The 20353-nt window shown below is 42.5% G+C and overlaps 1 protein-coding gene across 1 annotated transcript in view; it reads right to left on the bottom strand.

The window, feature by feature from the left end:
- The window catches only part of bahcc1b (BAH domain and coiled-coil containing 1b), a 141424-nt gene that overhangs the window by 96922 nt on the left and 24149 nt on the right, over positions 1-20353 (bottom strand). Inside the window, 1 exon segment of the mRNA XM_042342592.1 lies at positions 7245-7415. Coding sequence (XP_042198526.1) covers positions 7245-7415 — 171 coding nt within the window.

Raw genomic sequence — 20353 nt, 5'->3', positions numbered from 1 at the left:
CCCATCTGCCTGTTCAGGTGGATGTTAAACATCCCATGGCACTATTTGAAAAGTGAAGGGCGTTTCTCCAGATGTCACAACCAACAGTCCCCCAGTTAAAATTGGGTCATTCACTTCATCAGTATTAGTGGGATGCTGCTGTGTGCAAATCGATTGCCTAGTTTGCCTCCTATATACACAGTCACTACGCTCTACCATAAATCTTGCTATATGCAAAGGCGCTATATCAAATGCAAAGGTTATTATTTATTATAACTTGTATTTCCACATGCAGCGTATTCATGTTCTCATATCGATCTCTTTATCTGTATCCAGAACGACTATTGAACTATAGAACTATAAGCAAGTTAAATTAATATTTCCATCTACCAACATATCTCCACATGTTCTCGACCGACATTAGCCAAAAAAAAGCATAATGGAGAGTGCTGATCAAACCGACTTACTGTGTTTATCTTTCTGTAAAGTGCTTTTAAAAAGCTGAAATGCTATTTTCAATAAACAATGGAAACAGATCATTGAAATACAACAGTTGCTTTTACAGCTTTGAAGTGAAATCGTCTCATATGTCCAGCACAGCAACATTGTATGTAGCAGAAAATTGCTTACAATTTAAATAAGTTCCTATTTTACTTTGAGGAAACACGCAACAATCAAGCCACAAGGTTTCCTTTCAAATTGTTTCACTTACATTGTAGAATGGTTGGCTGATGGAGAGATAAAGACAGCAGTCTGGACAAAACTTGTACACTAAGGCCATTTATGGAATTGTACTGTAGCATAAATTACTTTAACCAACTTCACTTTATCACTTTTCATCAAATGACACAGAATTGGTCCGTTAGAAACTTGAAGGGCAATTCATGCGATAAACTATTTCTCATTTTAACGAGATCTGAAAGGAGCTGCAAACCATGGCGTGCTCTGTTTACTTGTAAACATGCGTGATCCTCTGTAGGCACATATGTAACCGTGGCCAACAAATGCTGAATTGATTCAACACCTGATCTGAAAACGGCTTACCTTTTAAACCTCTTTCAATCTGCCTACAAATAATCCCAATCAGTGAACAAGGTGTAATATGAATTCAGTCGGACCCCCATTGTAAGACAGAGGGTTTGGGGGGGGAAGGGATGGGGGGGGGGGGCGGTTGGTGAAGGGTCCATAAGAATCAGATCTCACATTATAATGGGTCTCGCTAATAAGAGGCTGTTGGCAGCTCTGTGATGCCAGGTCACGTCACTGAGCTGTGCTCTCTCGAAGCTAGCCGTGTACTGCACCAACAGTATGACTGGGGATCCACATTGCACTGTGTTATTCACAGACACACATTATACTGATATAACGGAGTCTGACTGTACGAATGGTGTGGCACTGATTGTGGGTCCACAAACCTGTCACAACCTGAGAGGCGCGCGTGGCTATTTCAAATCCATTCCACCCGCTCAGTCTCTCTACTGCTGGGAGGGGAGTCACACAACTAAAAGCAATGTAAATTAACTGTAAATTGCCACATAAACAGGTAAAACTTAGTTGCATGTCAAAACATCCTATGGGTTGGGCTGCTATTGACTCTAAAGCTATGCTCATGTCAGCAACATCAAAAAAACAATGTTACAAGGTGCAGCGCCTTTTGAATTATATGGAAAGCCATTCACTGTTGGCCGGGTTTAAGTACATAAAGATTTCTTTGGGGGCTTAAGTTCATAAACGTTTCTTTTCCCAATGATCAAATAAATTACACAACAAATCAAAGAAACATCTGCTGTTGGCAGGGTTCTTTTCTTGAAAGTGACTATAGAGCCTGAAAACGAACATGGCGCAAAAATAATATGGAAAGCAGATGCAAGGTAACAAAAGGTATAAAACGAGACAAAGTCATTACCTTTTTTTCTAAAATTTAAGAAAAAAATTCCCGAAAGGCACTGCATTACAAGAAAGAGGGCAGCAATGGGAAACCAATGCTGGGAGACAGAAAATGAGAAAATAGGGATAGATACAATGCAGAATGGAGGAAAGGCAAAGAAGCATTATTAACCTTAGTTAGCACAGGTCAAAGGGTGTGAGCTGAGCTAATCAGATGCAGGTTAGTCAGAAGGTGGTGCCTGAAATATGTTGAGGCTGGTTATTTTTTTCCTTAAGCACTAAAGCACAATGCTGACCCCACACCACCCGATGTTGTAGCGATTGTGAAATATTGCCCGAGACTCAACCCTTTGGACTTTTATGCGATGCGCAAGCCGGGCGCTCTGTTCAGCTGTGAGCTGAGTCTATGCTGCAGGTTTGGCGGTGGGTGACTTGGCGTAATACTGGCTGCGATTTTTTGTTGCAAAACGTGGGGTGTAAGTGAGGAAAGCCGTACTGAGAGGCCAGTGACTGGTGGACCTGCACAGTTCGGGACCTCTTGTTCTTCACACCATCCAAGGGATGATTCGGAGTTAGTGCCTCGCACATGGTTATAATATTAAAGTGGAGACCAATCTATGTGATCAGGTGACAAGTACCAGAGCGATCAAGAGAATTCAAAGAGATCTGAATCAATTTAGGAAACTGCCTAAGGAGAGGCAGATGAATATTAACATGAATAAATGTAAGATAATGGGACACTGGAACAGGAAACATGAACCATGTGTGCACAATGAATGGAGAAGGTGGAAAAAAGGATTTAAGTGGAATTACTGATCATTTGCAGTCAATATCAAGCCGTTACCAACAAAGCTAATCAAATTCCAGGCTGTGTCTTGGGGGCTTTTGTCAATAAGTCAAAGCAAGTTATTTCAATCCTTGTATAAATTACTGACGAGGCCACATTGAGAATGTTCGAGGCACCCTACCTTCAATAAGTCTTTAGTAGACTGGAGAAGATTCAAAGAAGAGCATCAAGGATGATTCAATGCTCTAAATTAGGAGAGGTTTGCGGGGCTGAACTTGTTTTCCTTGGAGGAAAGAACGAGGCATCAGTTGGGGTTTTATAATACTAAGTGAAATAGACAATGTAGATGCAAACTGTTTGACCTGATCTGTGAGCGTAGGGCTTATGTTAAGCCAGGTACCAACATGCTGGATCGATTAAGTCCTTCAAAGAGACGCTGGGCAAATTATCTGATTGGGAATAAGATTGAGCCCTTAGTAATAGGTGCAGACTAAGAGTCTCAACAACAATTTGCATTTATACAGCGTCCTTCAAGCATCCCGGAGGACTTAACACTTGACACAGTCTGACACCAAGCCAGGGGGAGAGGGAGGCAGGAGGTGACCATGAGCAAGAACAAAATGGAAGGTCTTATGGCGGGATTTGAAAGTGGGGGTGGGGACAAAGCGGAGGGATTGAGAAAGAGAGTTTCAGAGTTTCAGGGTATACTGGCCACCTATGGTGGAGTGGAGGGGTTGAGGGATGAAGAGGAGGCCGGAGCCAGCCGAGCAGGTCAGCGAGTAGTGAAGTGGGCAGAAGGGAGGTGGAGAAGCAAGTTGGACAGGTAGGGAGTTGTGAGGGCATGAAGGGAGAACTACACTGTAGGAGCAGGAGAGTACCTGGGTTATTTTGGCTGGGGAGGAGGGGAAAAGAAAGAGATAGAGAGAAGAGTGGTTTAGAAATGGCACACAATGCTTCAAGCCAATGTGATAAAAACACATTGTAAATGTTCGCGTTGTAACACGAGCATCTGTGGTGGTGTGATCAAGCTGAAGGAGGCAAGACACCAGCATTGCAGGGGAGATAATAGGGGAGGCGGGTGAGGCCTGATGGAGGAACTGGGCCTGTCTGCTGGAAAATCCCGATGACTGCAACATCACCCTGAGCTAATTGTCTGTCCTCAAAGTACGTGAGGAGAATATTCCCACCAAAACCTTCCGATAAATAGTAGTGTCTTACCCTCTGACGTCGTGTTTGATTGGAGTGATTTAAAAAGCACTTTTAGCAGAAATAGAAAAAAACAATATTAATATTTTAATATTTGTTTATATCCACTCGGTCAATGTGGTGACGCTTTATAAATCATTGTGTCCTGTCAGGACAATTAATAGTGACCTTTAACAATAGGAGATTACAAGGTAAGATTTTCATTAACGCCCACACTGGTATCAAAGCTCAGTTACACAGAACGATGCTCCAATTTACAGTGTGTGTGTGTTGAGTAGGGGGTCTGCTGATCGCACTTATCCACCTAAAATTCAATCTCAAAAATGAAATGCTTTATTACTAGGCCTTTGTGTTTCCAAGAATACAGTATTTTATGTTTCAGCCGCACAAGAATGATTTCTTCTAAAAGACGTTTCCAAATATACGAAAAGCAGCTAAGAGAATGCTCTCACAGAGTAATAGAAAAATAACCCTTGCGTTTGATGTAGCACCTTATCGCGGTGTCGACACGTCTCAAAGCGCTAAGCAGGATTTTACTGTGAAGTGTAGCAACCGCGTGCTTGTAGGTGAATGCGGCAAGCCAAAGTGGCGCAAGGCAATGTCCCACGAACAGCTGTGAAGTGGATGACCAATTTGATTTTATTTCATGATGCAAGGTCCTCTCAAAAACTTTGGAAGTACTGTGATTTATTGCTTGTACTTACAAACCAGGGCGAGGACACAGAGATCACAGCTGGGCTGAGTATGAATTTGTGAAACTGAACAGTAAAGGGGAAACTTGTCATTGTCTTCCTTCTGGTGTGCCTGGCCCACTGCTGCTTCCTTGGAAATAGTCACGTCACAACTTAATTTTACTATAGAACAATTCCAATGAATTTAGGCCCATCGAATGAAAATAAATGGGCGTCATCTTCTATCCTAATTGGGAATTTACCTAAAAATGTACACCGTTCTATGGAACTCCATCACAGAGTCCCTCGCTGCCTTCCCTCTGTCAAGGCTCGTCTCAAAACGTACTCCTTTAACCGCGCTTTCGGTCATCTTTTCCCCTCCCCAACCCCACTGTGAAGCGCTTGGGGATGTTCTCCCGACGTGAAAGAACACTCTAAATTATATTGTATTGTATATTGTATTGTATTTGCGTCTCCTTTTTTCTCTGTGTGTGAATTTGTACTTTCTACGATTCAGTACACAAACAAATATTGATTTTGGCTGCTTTAACATATCCTGGTGGTGAATTGTTATCGTTTCCACATGCGGTGAAAACGCACCTTTGACATATTCCAAGGCAGTTACATTTGCGGCGTCTCTCCTTGTGAAGCGTCCCTTTGACTCTGCTAGACGGGTAATGTTTCGGAAAGTCAGTTGGCGTCTCAGGAAGTGGGACGTTCACATCGGTTTAACCATAAGAATCACATGGTACAATTGCGGCGCTCATGAAACTTGGGGGTTTTGACATACTTTTTATCAAAATCTCCAGCAAAAACCACTGAATAACACCAACAGACACAGACGCACACACAAACAATTATTATATACAGTAGAAAACTGTATACTATAAGGCAAAACTAAATCTTCAAGGACATGGTGTGCGAAAGGCTTTCAAACTTGCTAATAAAGGGATAATTTGGCCTCCCTGTTTTACAATGTTTCTCGTTCTTTCTCGCTGCCTGATATCGATCACTGTATGAATTGTGAATGAGTTTTGCCAGATATGCGAAGACTGAACGAGTGGGAAGATTGCGGAGGCTCGAGAGAAACATTTAAAGAAGTGGCAGGATTGAAGAATGCCAACATGATCTCATGTCGGTACAAAATTAGCCTGCATCAAGATAAATGGGCTTTTGATTGGCCTCAAATGAGATTTCAATGCGTCACCGATGTGTTAAAAACATCCCAGAGGGAATATTTCTGGCTACATATATGAGAATCTAGTACAGAAACTGAAAACAGCTGACCTCTTAAACTACATCGCATACTGTATCAGCACAGCCACACGTAAACTCTTATTCAGCAAGAATTGGGGCAAAAACCCTCTCTCCCCTTTTTTTCTGTGTGTGAAATTTGTACTTTCTACGATTCAGAACACAAACAAATATTGATTTTGGCTGCTTTAACATATCCTGGTGGTGAATTGTTAGCATTTCCACATGCGGTGAAAACGCACCTTTGACATATTCCAGGCAGTGGTTTGTTAATTTCTCTCGAAACGACATAAATCACGATTGGAAGAAGAGTACTGAACTTTATTATGCCCAGTCTTAATGGAGTGGTTGCAACCAGTCTCACTGAAGTTATTATAAGCAGTGTTGATGTAGAAGGAAGAGAATTCAGCGCTCTGACATTGGGACAGTATTTCTCAGTGGAATTCCTGGTTACAGATCCACTTCTGTTAACACTGTAGGAACTCCACTCCACAACTAGAACGCACTGGATCATGTTTCAGCTCTACCTACTTCCAGTTACAGGAAGGAGTCCCCATTTGGGTAATTCAGATTCCGTTAGTAAAGGATTCCGTTAAAAAATACTGCAAACTAGACACTTATCATCACTCTCAAATGTTTTGGCGAATTTGAGTAAAAGTTATCTAAATGCTCTGCTTGACTTATGCTTTTGTGCTCCATGGGCATAAGGAAAGACTTTGATCAGAAAGGGCCCTTCAACAACAACAATAACAACTTGCATTTATCTAGAGGCCTTCACGAGGGTCAGTGTCTCGGAACCCTTAACAGTGGCGGTGTCTGATGCCGAGCTGCGGGGAGGGAATAGGTGACCGTAAGCACGGTCGAAAAGGAAGGACTTCAGTCGTGATCTAAAAGAGGGGAAGGAGGGGACAAGACAGAGGGATTGGGGGAGAGAGTTCCAAAGCTTCGGGGCACAGTAAAGTCCGTTTTACACTCATTGTTGCATTTGTAAAACCAGGATAGTTTTTCCCATTGTAACAATAAAACTTGTTTGAAAATAAAACTTCTAAAGGAAAGGTTAACTTGCATTCCTTGTGGCATTCCTGCTGCAGTAAACTGTTGGTCTGTTTCCCCCCTTTCTTGGACACTGCTGTGTGTGACATCACCGGAGAAGTTCAGTCATCGGGGGAAAAGCAAAGCACTAACAGGAGCCACAATTCACAGCAGCCCACGCTGCAATCCCACTCATAAATCTTCCAGCTCCTTTTTTCTCTCAGTCTCTGTTGTGAATGCGTGTGGGAATCTCACTGAAGACCATTACATATAAGCTCAGGGCCACCAACATCTTACCTCCCAGGCTCCTACAAAGTGCTGGACGGACACTGGTTTGCTTCAGCTGAAGCGGAAACGAATCTCCACAATTTGGACCCCGCACAAGATTAGAGAAGCCCCTTGGGTTGCCGCTCGTTCATGTCTCTTACCTTCGTGGGAGTGGGAAAACCAGATCTGCGACGTGGCCGAGTGGGGGCTTCGAAAGGCGGGCTCGGAGGGGGAAGCCGTGGGTCCCGCAGGATGGGCGGGTGCTGACCCCAAACTGCTGGCGAGGAAACTTCCCATGAACGTCGCTGATGAGTTTCCCATCAGTGCGTTGCCTGGTGCATCCAAAGCAAAGACAAACAAAGAGAGATTAACACCGCTGTTCGATACGGACCACAATGACACATCCTCCCACCCTCTACAACTTTCTGGCCCACAATTTATATATATATATATATATATATATATGGAACCCTGTAGCTCAGTGGTTAGAGCGCTCGCCTCGCAAGCAAGAGACCTGGGTTCGATTCCCGGCAGGGCGAAATGTTGGGCAAGTTTCCTTACTCCACACCCCTCTGTTTACCTAGCAGTAGTAGGAACCCGTTTGTTAGTCGATTGGTGAATCGCTTTTTGGGGGTAATAATTCTTTCAAAAAAACACTGTTTGAGGGACACCGCTGTGCGGAATTGGCTGCTGTGTTTCACCCGCAAAATATACAGTCAATTCACTTTACAGTATATTCTGTGAAGTGCTTTGAGATGTCTTGAAGATGTGATAAGGCACCATATCAAATGCAAGGATTGTTATTATTATATTGCCACTACCCTTGTAGGTTTGTGCACATACAGACAGCCTAAGGCAACATCTAAATGCATTTAGCCTTGGGCACAAGTACAATGAAGTATGAGAAGAGTCCAGGACCGAATAATCATTAACCACAGGACGTAGTCATATAATCGCCATTCTTTTCCATACTGTGACATCCACAATAGAACCTGTTATACCATTTGCATTAAGCTTGCACTTGTATTTAAATAACCATTATAAATTCTGATACCGGGACTGGAATTAAAGTCTCTTTTATTCTTATTCTTAAATCTCATTCACAGAGATCCTGAGGAATTCAGCCCTGTAGGAGCAGATTAGGGTGAGTACACCATTAGAGGGAAAATTTCAGTGAACATTATTCATTGCCATTGGCGATGTGGGCCACTCTTTGTGATATCTTGGAATTTCCCTTTATGGCCAAAGATGCTAATCAGCTCTTTTTGGGGTAGAGAGAAGGACCTTCCTTAGCTTTGCATCTTGTTGGCTCTATGAGATGTGTGTGTATGTATGTGCGTGTGTGAGGTGTGTGTTCCCCATTACTGCTGAGAGAAGATTGTTCAATCATGACCGTAATCAACTATTGCAAATGGCACACAGCCAAAACACTGATACAATACAACCGACAAAGAAAGGTTTCAACATACATCTCCAAACTCCTTCCCCAACAACAGTCCAGGAACGTAAGAGCAAGACTCCAGTCCATATTTTCACAATGCTGATTCTACATTAAATAGTTCCAATTAAAGGCACCCATCACAGTTAAAATTATCGACAACCCCAAAAAGGTCTGTGTTTCATTGCATCCAGCCATCTGTGGAGGCCAGCCAAGGATTAGACAGGGTAGTAATAATCCTTATATCCTGTCTGTTGAGTGCCTTAGGATATTCTCCTGAGGCGCTATACAAATGTAATGTGTTGTTATATTTGATATAAGCACCTTTCATGTTGGGCGTACATCTCTATGATCTTCACAGGAATTAATGCAAAGTGTAGTGACTGTGTATTTTGTAGACAGCCAGTTTGCACACCGCAATGTTCCACAAACAGCCATGAAGTAAGTGACCAATTTTATTTGGAGGATTGTTGGCCAGGACTAGGAGAAGCTACCATTCTCTTTTCAAATAGGACTACGAGACTCTTGAACAGGCTACCTGAACAGGCAGGTGAGATCTTGGTTTAATGTCACACCCAAAGGATGAAGGGTAGAATTGGGGGCGATAAATAAAGCCCCTTCTATGTCACTAGTCACTGCCTGAAGCAACCACATGGATGATTAGTGGATAAAATGGAGAGAAGCTGGTATCATATGTCCCACTTAAACTAGCGTCAATTCAGCTACAGGCAGGAAGAACAGGTTTTACTGGATTTCGGAGTGCCTTCTTCACGTAGCCCGAGGCTAAACTGTAATCTATCACTCAGATTTACAACCATGCAATACAGTATTCAAAGAATGTTAGTGGGAAGCTTGCCTCTAGCCCTCCCCACTCCCACTCTCTCTCCCTCCCTCCTTCCCTCCAGAACTTATTTGCACATAGCATTTGTCAGACAGTATCTGTTTTTACCCAGTGATGCTGTGTGGGCGTTAACACATGCAGAACGCACCAAATGCTTTTATTAAACAATTTAGGCTATTATCACTTGACTGCCGTGACTGTGAGTGATTGTTAATGAGGGGGAGGTGGTAGGCAGAGGCCACGGAGAAATCAAACTTTGCCAGTTTTTTTGTGTCCTTCTCAGTTTGGCATAAAATACAGATGTCGCGAACACAGAGGCACAAAGCTCAGCTATGTGCACAGAACCTTCACTGTTTGTTGGTAACAAACGTCTGCAGTTTCAAGTGACAGCAAGAAATGCAAATGTGGACGGAGTGACCTGGAGCCACGCAACACACAGCGAGTGAGGTTTGCATGTATTCACGGTGCTCCAGTGTGCGATAGATGCTGCGTGCACCTTGACTATCCATCTCTGAAAGTCTGAGTGCTTAGGCTCTCGAGAGATCAGATTGCAAGCGATCACAAGAGAGATTCTGGATGGAGAAGGCTCTTTGGCCCATTTCACCCTCTCGGAATATCAACCTCAGCATTTTCTCAATATAGCACCAAAACTGGTTCATAAAACTGGTTCATGAAACTGGTTCATAAACAAGTCCACTGTCCTGGCTTCGACCACCTTCTCGGTAACTCGTTCCGAGCTCTTGATTAAATTCCTGGCTTTTGGGATAAAACTTGCCCTTCACAACTTTGAACCTGTGCTCTTTTGCCCTATTGCCTAGTTGCCTATCTGAAAGTATTGTTTCTTTTTCAAAATCCCTTTTTGCCTCTGATACACCTTTGTGAGATCCATTCCGAAATGCCTCAACTCGAGACTTTATAAGTTAGTTACGCATTCCTTGCAGTTCATCGCTTTAGCCTTGGGGATCGGCCTTGATTTCTCTACCCCGCCTCTCCCCACCCCCCCCACCTCAACCTCTGAGGAATCTAGCCAGACTTCTCCATTTCCAATTTAATGAGCTGGATCTTTCAAATAGCCTCGTGAGCTGTTGAAGTTAACTGTGAACCAAGGAGAGGTGACACCTGAAGGAATAACCTCAACCTAATTTCTCTAGAGATCTTGAGGAGGCGCCCTGGTTCCTTTTTCTCTAACGTACCACTGTCTCTGATGTAATGTTATTGATAGTTTGTTCATTATGCAGAGACTGGATGAAACATCATTTCTGTGTGTTGACCCTCCCCCACTTTTTGCAATGCTCCAAAAGACAGCGTTTTAGAGCCTGTCTACTCTGATTACTAAGTTCAGACATGTATTATCTTAATCTATAAAACTGTGACATTTATAGATACTAGGAAATTTTGCTCCCCTTAGGTTGTGCATTTGCCTGCCAAATGCAATAAATTGTTTTGGTTGCGAGTAGGTTGATGATTATGACAAACATTTCTCCGAAGCAGTAAACTTTAAACGCAAGGAAAACGGGGAGACATTTATGTACATGATTTTACCTGCCTTTTATTATCACAGCCTGTGGGAAGAGGGGAATGATGTGTTTATTTGGTGGTGACTTTCTTGGTGTTATTGTAAACAGTTGAAAGACTGTCCGACTTGAATGGCAACGACAGTGGGCCATTTGCCCCTGAACTGGAAGTAATGCACATTGCCGAGCATCACCGCTGAGATGGAACATTTATTTGGGGAGGAAGTTGGAGGTTTGCTACTAACAATGATAACTAATACATAACAACAACAACTTGCATTTATATAGCACTGCTCATACAGGGTAGCTTCCCAGAACGCTTAGCTGTGGCGTGTTCTCTAACGATAAATAATACAACAAGTCACACTGACAGATCTCCTTTCACACAGGGAGAACATCTCAAAGCACTTTACAGAGAGCAAGAGCCTGAGCTGGGTGGGAGATGGGGCCAAAGATAATTTTTAAAAGACTGGTTTTGAAAGCCGAGAGGGAGGAAGCAAACCAGATGAATTTTGCAAGAATTTAATGATGTTGTTCTACTTAAATGTCTCTCTCTTTAAGTGTATTCTGAAACCTGGAGAAAGTTTTTTTTTTAAAAATAGCTCCAAGACCACAATCTGTCCTGGGAATAACCAAAAGGAACAGATTTGGTAATGTATTTGGTGGTAAAATTATGCACAGTTTCAGTGAAGTTAACTGCAGTTAAGATCAGAAGTCTGAACAGATGCCAGAGTTGAACCCCAATTATAATATATAACCTGGGCTGACATCAGTACGCAATGCTGATACTATATCCCAGATTTACCACTGGCTCCAAACTTATATGCAGCACTTGCATGCATTGACAAAGCTCTGTTCACCAGAATATCAGAGCTCTTCACTGAGATGAGACAATATAATATAAAGTCATCACCACACAAACTGTTCAATTTTGAAAGTCGAGTTAACACAGTTCGCTTTAACATCTGCTACTGTTAAAAATTACAGTAAAGACTATCTGATTGAAGTTGACATCTAGCTGACTAACGCCTATTGTTGTTGTTGTCCATAATACACACATCTCTCACTTTAAACTCAAGTTATACTGTGTCAATTTGATGCCAATATAGGATTATGTTACATTAACGCAATATATATGTTGGTTTGGGTAGAAAATCAAGATGTACTACAACATGCCTTGTGAATACAGGTAACAAAATGGTGCCACATTATTCCAAATTAAAAACGTATTTTTATGTGGAACACAAAGGTTTCCTCTATTGATACCGTCCAGAGGTTTCAATTACGTTCACTTTCACTAATGAATCGCAGATGTATTTCTTTAAAAGCTGCGTGTGTGTTTGATGGGTGAGTGTGTGTGTGTGTGTGTGTGTCTGTATGTATGCGTAGGGTGGGATCTGTGTCGGTGTGTTTATGGGGTGAGATGTGTGTGTGTGTGTGCATGTGTGTCTGAATGTATCTGTCTGTGAGTGTGTGTCTGTGAGGGGAAAGATGTGTGTGAACCTATACGAGTGGGAGCTCCTTTGTGGGTGCATTGCAACTGTGCAAACCTGTAGCCATCATGAATGAGAACTTGTAAAGCAAAATAAGTTCTTGTTCGGCCCTAACCATGTTGACATCAGGTCATCCCAAAATAGCGTTTTTCCCACTGCAGATATTCAGCTGTTTTTATGACCCCATCTCTCTCTCTTATACACACACACACACACACACACATTCGGACTCGTTCTCTTTTGGAATATTTATTTTGGGTTTTATACTCAACGTTTCGATTCCTCCTTTTTACCCTGTGGTAAAAACATTTTCCAAACATCAGGACAGGGTTTTGGCTTTTCTTTCATTATGTACAATGCTTCAGCCTTTACACACAGACACACACACACACACACACACACCGCCCACTCTCACTTACACACACATTTCCAGTTACTGGCTATTAAAAAGCAGAGCAGGAAATCTCCAAAACTTGGAGCTTCCTTGTAATCAATGTCATCAAGTGAAGTCGGCCAGAATCAATGCCAATTCCACTTCCTGCATTGCCGGCCAATGCTGATTTTATAACCCTGCGGATTTTTTTTATTAAAATGGACCACCGTGTTACTAATAGAAAGTACGAGACTTGCTTACACATCTTTCCTTTCTTCCTTAAAGGGATACAAGCTACCCAATGAGCTGTCAAATGAGTGGCCCGGAAAGTCTGACGGTGCCTTACTTAGTAATGGAGCAGAGGGTTTAGGAGGGGGATTTTTGAACACAGAGATCAATCCCCAATTACCAAAGCTTTCCTGTATTTTGGGCAACACGACTTGACTGCATTTCCCAAAGCACAGGCCATAAGTTGGAAAAAAAACGGCCACGTCCTCACCTCCAGAGACGCAAGATTGCACACGCACATCCTCAACCGTTTCATGCGCCAACATTGTAAAGTAATACAGTAAATGGCCAGGAAATGAGCCAATTCTACTGCCTAACATCAGGGAACCAGATACAGTCACACAAGTGAACCATTGGGAACCAGATATAGTCACACCAGTGAAATCACACCAATGGGAACCAGATGAACAGGGAACATAAGAAGTGCTCAGACTGGAAGCAAAAACAGTTAAATAAAATCATGGCCACTCAGGTTGAGGGCCCAAAGCTCTGTAAAGGAAGTGACGCTATTCCAAAACAACCATTTAAAAAAAAAATTCTTCCTTCTGATGACTTCCCCAATACCTGTGCGGGCAATCTCTACAAGAAACGAGTAAACCCCCTTGTGTTTCTACCGTTCAACTGTGTTTTAGCATCTCTTTTTGCCCCTGGTAAAGTCACCTTAGATTAAATGGAGTGATTTTAACGGCAGCCAAACTGGATGTACAATCCACGACTCTGTAATATACCATACAGGTTTACAAAATGCGTAGTTTAATTTGCTGACGTTATTTTAAAACCCGAAGCACCACACTAACTGCACTAACAGCTTCACGGTATCTCTCCCAACTGATTCATCGAGAGAAAGTGTGGCAATTTGGGGGTATTTTTGTCGTTAGTTAAGCATCGTTTTGCAATTATTACATCAATGGATTCTTCAGCCCCTCTCCTCCCCCTACTAATTCATACACTCAGTTCATCTTTATTGTAGACTGAAGGCCTTTTCTACCTTCTGAGAGAGACATGAGCAAAGATGATATCTCATTTCACACAGTGGAGGAAACCCAAGATAATGACGTACAGACAGCAAACACAAGCCTCCTCTCCTCTTGAATCGTGAAGAAAACTCAACAACAATTTTCCTTCCAACTCTCCCTCCCACTTTTGTTTTGAAATACATTACAAATCGCATATTACATATATTTTTGGAGGAAAATGTCACACCCAATTATTCTATTATTGTTTTATTATTTTCTTTCGGGGGAGAATTCCCTTTGAAAGAAAGGGGTTAAATTGGGAAAACTGTGAAGCATTGAAATGCTGGACTTTGTTTTCAATGGTTTGACCTTTGTGATACAGTTTGAGGAAGATCCCTTGTTAATGCTGTTTCCCTCCACCCCACCCCCACAAGCACTGCAGGTGTCAAATCCTGTGGATTTGGTACATTTGTATTCACTTAATTGCGCAAGCTACACCTTTGAACTTGGAAGATAAAGAAATAGCACTTATCTGCTGTATGTTTTGTCAGGTTTCTGCCTGGAAATGATTGCTCACTATTCAGAGCTCGTTTTTCCAGCCAAGGAAAGCTGACCCATGCTGTCAACCAGTGCAAAGAGAAACGTGTGTCACCTCAAACACGACACAAAAAAAAACTTGGCTGAGGAAACAGGTGAGCGCAAAGGCTTCTGGTCTTATGTTTTTTACCAAATCCGTCTTTTGTTGAGTGTTTTCCCCCCCCCCCAATTTGAAATATTCGCCCACAAAATACACAGTCAATTCAATTCACAATATATTCCGTAAAGCGCTTTTGAATACGTCTCGAAGACGTGATAAGGCGCTGTATTCAAATGCAAGGATTATCATTAAATTGTACTGTTAATAGGGAACATTTCGAGGGTCGTTTTGAGCAACTGGCATTGAACTGGATCGAACTAAGGACTAAGGACTTAACCGTGTAAGGGATGAAGATACGTTTCTGTGTCAAATTACAACCTGTTCCTAACATATGATTTTTCAATTTATTTTGCAGGATGAGAGTCAGTGACTGTTGGTAAATTATTCAACCTCATCCCTGTGCTCAGCAAATATCTACACGTGAGCAGGTTGCTGGACAGAGATCAAGAATGGGGTCCCTGGCTTCGTTTCTCTCTCTCTCTCTCTCTATGGGCTCATTAGACTAGTTTTAGTGTCTCCTTCTGCTGTCTGCTGAGACAAGATCACTGGGTACAGACTGGAGATTGAACCCAGGACTTTCCTTGTTTGCATGGGTCTGCTCCACGCCATGTGGTTCGTTTACCCAATCATTCACTGGGGAAACCTTGTAAATAAGTTGCCATTTTGACATTGCTGCACATAAAGCCATCCCTCAGTCCTGATGTTGACAGGTTTACTAAACGTACGTGCTGATAATAGATATACATTTAAACAGCACAATTCTTACACTCCCAGACCGCAAGGAAAATTCACACGGTACACATCTCTATTAAGTGGACGGAAGTGATTTCTGATGCCTGATTTCGAGCCAGAGCCTTTATGGCCAATTTTGCCGTCAAAGTTAAGAATCATGGAAAATTTAGTCTGAATTTAGAAGCACGCTTTCCCGCGGTTGTTAAAAATTCCACAATTAAGACAGGGTTTAAGAATCGTGAGCAAATTCAGCTGCCGTCTTAAACTTTAAGATTAGGTTAAGAGAGAGTGGAACTTCAGGCAGACATCTGACCAGAATGACTTTGGAAAGCTGTCCTGACACTGGATGGACAATAATGATTTATATAAAGTGAGAATCCACCACTGGTCTGATAACATCTGTTCTTAACTCCTTAACTGCACTGCAGAGCTGAAAGGTGTAAACACACAAGAGGGAACCTTTGGGAACATCAAATCACAGATACGAACCTCAAACCAGACAACTGTGAAACTCAAAGGGATCTCCACAAACGGTATTTAACCTCTATTTAGGACACAATCCTGTCTTCCTTGTTTTGTGTATTAACAGTAAAACATCTCTGCACACAACGAAGACCTGATATACACTTGCACGTTGCTTATACGACTGCAGGTTGGATCACTTGTAAGTGTGACTCGCAACTAGTACACAAACCATAGACATTTTCAGTGCAGAAGGGGTCCATATGAAATGCAAGGATTATTATTACCTTATTTACGCAAATCTAACGTGTTGCTTTTTACATTAAAAAGTACCTCTAAACTCAGGGGACACGGTGGAATCAATGCTGCTTTAAATTACCTCACTTTGAGACGTCCTCCTGATGTGAAATGCACTATATCAACTGTAAGGATTACTATTATATGGCAGTATTTAATGTTAAACTACCTCAGTGAAAGACTTTGCAAGCGATCTGACTTCCAGTAGAATAAGCAAGTTTGAGTGTATAGAAGGTCTTTGGTGCGCGCAGTAATGTTTTACTGTTAATACATTAAAAAAGAAAGACAGGGTTGAGGGCTGATATCGCTCAAATTCTTCCAAATAGCATTTTTTATTTGGAAATCACACAATTCTGTGTCTTCTATGTCCCATTAATCATACATTCCAGATTCTGGGTGGGGGGGCGGGGGGTGGTGGGAGGAATTGCTGTTGCCGCTCCCAGTACAGCTGCCTCCACTCATAAAGCCCTTATTATGCAGCCTGATGGCATTGTGAGAGAAGAACATAGGATATCTTAGACCTTTATTTTGAAAATAAGAAAAAGTGGAACTGAAGACATATTCAAAGTAACATTTCTACGTCGCGCAAATTGAATCAGGATGACTTCAGTCATGCTGCTGGATTTGCCAGATACATTCTGCAGAAAGAAAGAAAATAAATTAGCAAATAAATGGCTTGCTATTGATTTGTGTGCAATGTTAAATTAAGAACATGGACCTTTTTTCACTCGGAGCACATCCCTAAAGAATTACAGACCAATTAAAAATTCATCTTGAACACCTGTTTCCAGCACCTTTGGCCCCTTAAAACCATCATCATAATATTCATTAATAATTAAAGGCTTCAGTGTCACATGTGTGTCCTTTCCTGTTCAGGAAGCCTCCTACTTCTCTGCTCATTTGATATCTATTACACAGCACTTGTCTATAATTGCTGTACCACAGGATACTCCTGATATGAGGGAAGTGGAGCTACATTTTTTTTATTGAAGCGCTGCAGTCAACGGTAAGGACCTTAAGTTGTTAAAATGCAACACCGCTTTTGAAACTTTCATTAGTGACTTCATTAGATTTTACAATCAATCTGCCTTCGGTTAAGTTGCAGTCGGGCTGCAGGGAGCAGGGACCAGTTGTCTGACATCACAAACAAAATGTATCAGCAGCGAATATTACAAGATAAGTTTGTGAAATGGCTCTTCCCCTAATCCCTCCGAACCGTGCCCTTCGTTTAAAGGAAAAGTAGGATTTTCTGCAAATAAAATGCTTTCATTGTACGTTTGTCTTTTTCGTTGTGAGGGTGCATCGGGAGCTCATTTGTTACCAAATCTGCCTTCTTGCTTCACACCATGGTCACTATCATCATTGGACAGGGCTGGTTTCAGCAGACTGAGTGCAAGCTGAAACAAGTAATCACACACTAATGAAGGCGTTAAAAGAATATTAAGGCTATTATTTTTCATTGTGCCAAAAATACAATTGATTGCTTCCTCTCCCACTTTCTGCAAGCTCTCCTCTCTACCCCGCCCTTGCCTTGTCTTCTCTTCTCCTCTCTTCCCCCCACACCCCTCTTTGTCTCGTCCCAACCCTTCCTCTCTCCCTACCCCTATCTTGTCTCATCTTGTCTCATCCTTTCCTGCCCTACCCTTGTCATCCATCCTGGAAGGAGTGGTGTTACTATAAAAACAAACAAACACCTGCTCACGGCCACCTGATTTTCAGCAGTAATGAAGACACTGCTTAACTCTTTGTGAGTGCTGAGTGGCATTTGCAAGCTCAGAGATCTGAGAAAGTAAGCCACAGAGTAAAGCACAATCGAGCTTTCGATAAAATGCATCTTAATCCATTGTCTGATTGAGCAGAAACCAAATGGAATCATTGTCGTTCTGGTGCTCATTTAGGAACAAAGAAAATGCCATAAACAGTCCGCATGGGGTTAATGTGGCACGCACACCGTTTCCAACAAATGGTGAAAATTACTTCCTATGGAGTCTTGCGGCTTTAAGAGTGTGAGATTAATTCAGTAAATAAGTAAGGAAGTGATCTGACCTGCAGCCAGCAACCGCCCACATAAGTCCCAGTGCTTGCTGAATAGTTATGGGATGAATGTGCTGGATGTGGTTTACATTCCTACACCTACAGACACAGCAGTCTCCACACCTGGTTCTGCTGTCTTTAGGCTATGGTTGTGAAGACCAGCCCTCTTCAGCCCCTGCCATCCACTGACAAGGCTTGGGAACAGCCGATGACTCAGCGTTAAAAAGACAGGGAGAGCAAGAGCTTTGCATCAAGTCGTTTCTATTAACCATTTTGTTGCCAAAGTTGTTATCCTCTTATGGGGGATGGGGTGTGGGGGGGGGGAGAGAGGCAAGCGGGATCTCCAAGGTGGCATATTTGACAAAAGAATGTCGGAGTCGAGCCAGCCCTCTGTGGTGATCTCGGTAGTCTGGTTCCTGAGCCAGGTGGATCTGCAGTATTCCAGAGCACTGGGGGCAGGGAATCCTCCCACTCAGCTCCTGTTAACCCTGCAAGCCAAAGCCCTAATGGGTAGGGTGGTCCAAGCTGGACAAGAAGCGGGAAAGCTTGCCAGACATTGCTATCGATGGCAAGCTCTGCGGCTTTAGCTGGTTAACGACTCCAGCAGTTCCCACAACACACACCCCAACACCAAAGCCTTGGCTCTTGCAAACCTACGCCTAATACTTTCCGGAATTACGTAAGCCAGATGGGTCTCTCCAGGCAGAGAGAGCGCATTTCATTTCAACAATCTATCTCTGGGATTTCCAAGTGTAGGATGGAATTCTCAATTTGGTTTGGATACTCTTAAGCACGGTGACGGGCTTTTGCGTGTGTCAGACACCCGTTTGCCAAAAAAAAAAGCACAGGAAGATCTAATTTGGGGTATAGAAAGACTGGATTGGCCATGCTATTCCGGTTGTGAATATCAAATGACATTTAATTCGCAAAATTTGAAAAATGGCTCATTTCGCTTAATGAAACCTGACAAAGTGTGATTAAAGGCTGGTCTGTTGTTTTTTGCTCTCCCTGACTTGTATTTCGCTGCCACAGCACATCCAATTCCTGTTGCGATATTTGTCATGCTTTGCGGCAGGAAGAATTTTGCTTCTTTGACGTGTTGACTCCCTTTTAAAAGGGTGAGGATAACTTTGTGGACGTGTGTTCCATTAAAATAAAGTGACACTGCACAGAATTCTTCGGTTTGGTGCTGGATTCAAACCAGGTGCCAGAGAAGAAAGGGCAGTGTGGTGACACTCAGTCCGAGTCTCCCATTACGTTACCCTATTGCTTGTGCTGGATATGAGTGTGGGGCTTGATGCCAATACCTACTGGAATAATCTACTGTTTGCCATTTTAGCTCTATTCATACTGCATTCCTTCCAATAAGTTGTAATTTTGCGCAGATTTCCACGTTTCTTATTGCAGGTAAATCACGAATGGGCTTTTATTGTAGTCTCTCTTAAAATAGCTTGTCATCTTTTGCGTTCTCAACGTACAGATCTTGCAGGTATCCAGGGACCAGCCCTGGTCAGGATACTTAACAAAACAACAATATTTGCAAGTGTTCTGTAATGTTGGGCATGAGGCTGTCAAATAAAGTACATAGCAGTTCTGGTTATAATCCCTTTACAGGTCCACCTGTCAACTCTCGCCCATTAGTTGTGAGACTACTGGGATGAACATTTTCTCATCTCATGCAAAAGCTAATGGCCTAAAAACATTCCTGAAACAACCTTGTCGGCAAGGCAGCCGAGAGTTTAGAAGCTCTGTAACCGCGCGGGGGTTGGGGTTGGGGGGGGGGGGGTGGGGGCTGGGGATTGGGGGAGCAAGAAATTATCTATCAATTATTCTCAACAATTCCCAGAGGAGATGTGGATAAGTCCTTGTCCCCTCCCCATTGGAAATCAATGGGATCAAGCCTCCTCTATCTCCACTGCCAGTCTCACACGCATATCGAAAGCTGATTCTTTCTGTCTCTCATTTTGGTGACTGAAAAAAAAAGCAACTCAGACAAATCCACAATTATTAATTTGGCTTCACCTGCGAAAACGTCTTAGAATACTTTTTCAAAGTTGTAAATTGATACAGATGTAATTTTTAGCTTGCAGCGAAAACGTAAAACGGAGACCTTTAACAGAATAATACTGTATTTATAAGTAAAAC

The sequence above is a fragment of the Callorhinchus milii genome, unplaced genomic scaffold (assembly GCF_018977255.1).
Source record: "Callorhinchus milii isolate IMCB2004 unplaced genomic scaffold, IMCB_Cmil_1.0 Scaffold20, whole genome shotgun sequence".
Taxonomy (NCBI): Eukaryota; Metazoa; Chordata; class Chondrichthyes; order Chimaeriformes; family Callorhinchidae; genus Callorhinchus; species Callorhinchus milii.
Note: the sequence above shows the minus strand (reverse complement) of the source record. Positions and strands in the feature narration are given on the sequence as shown.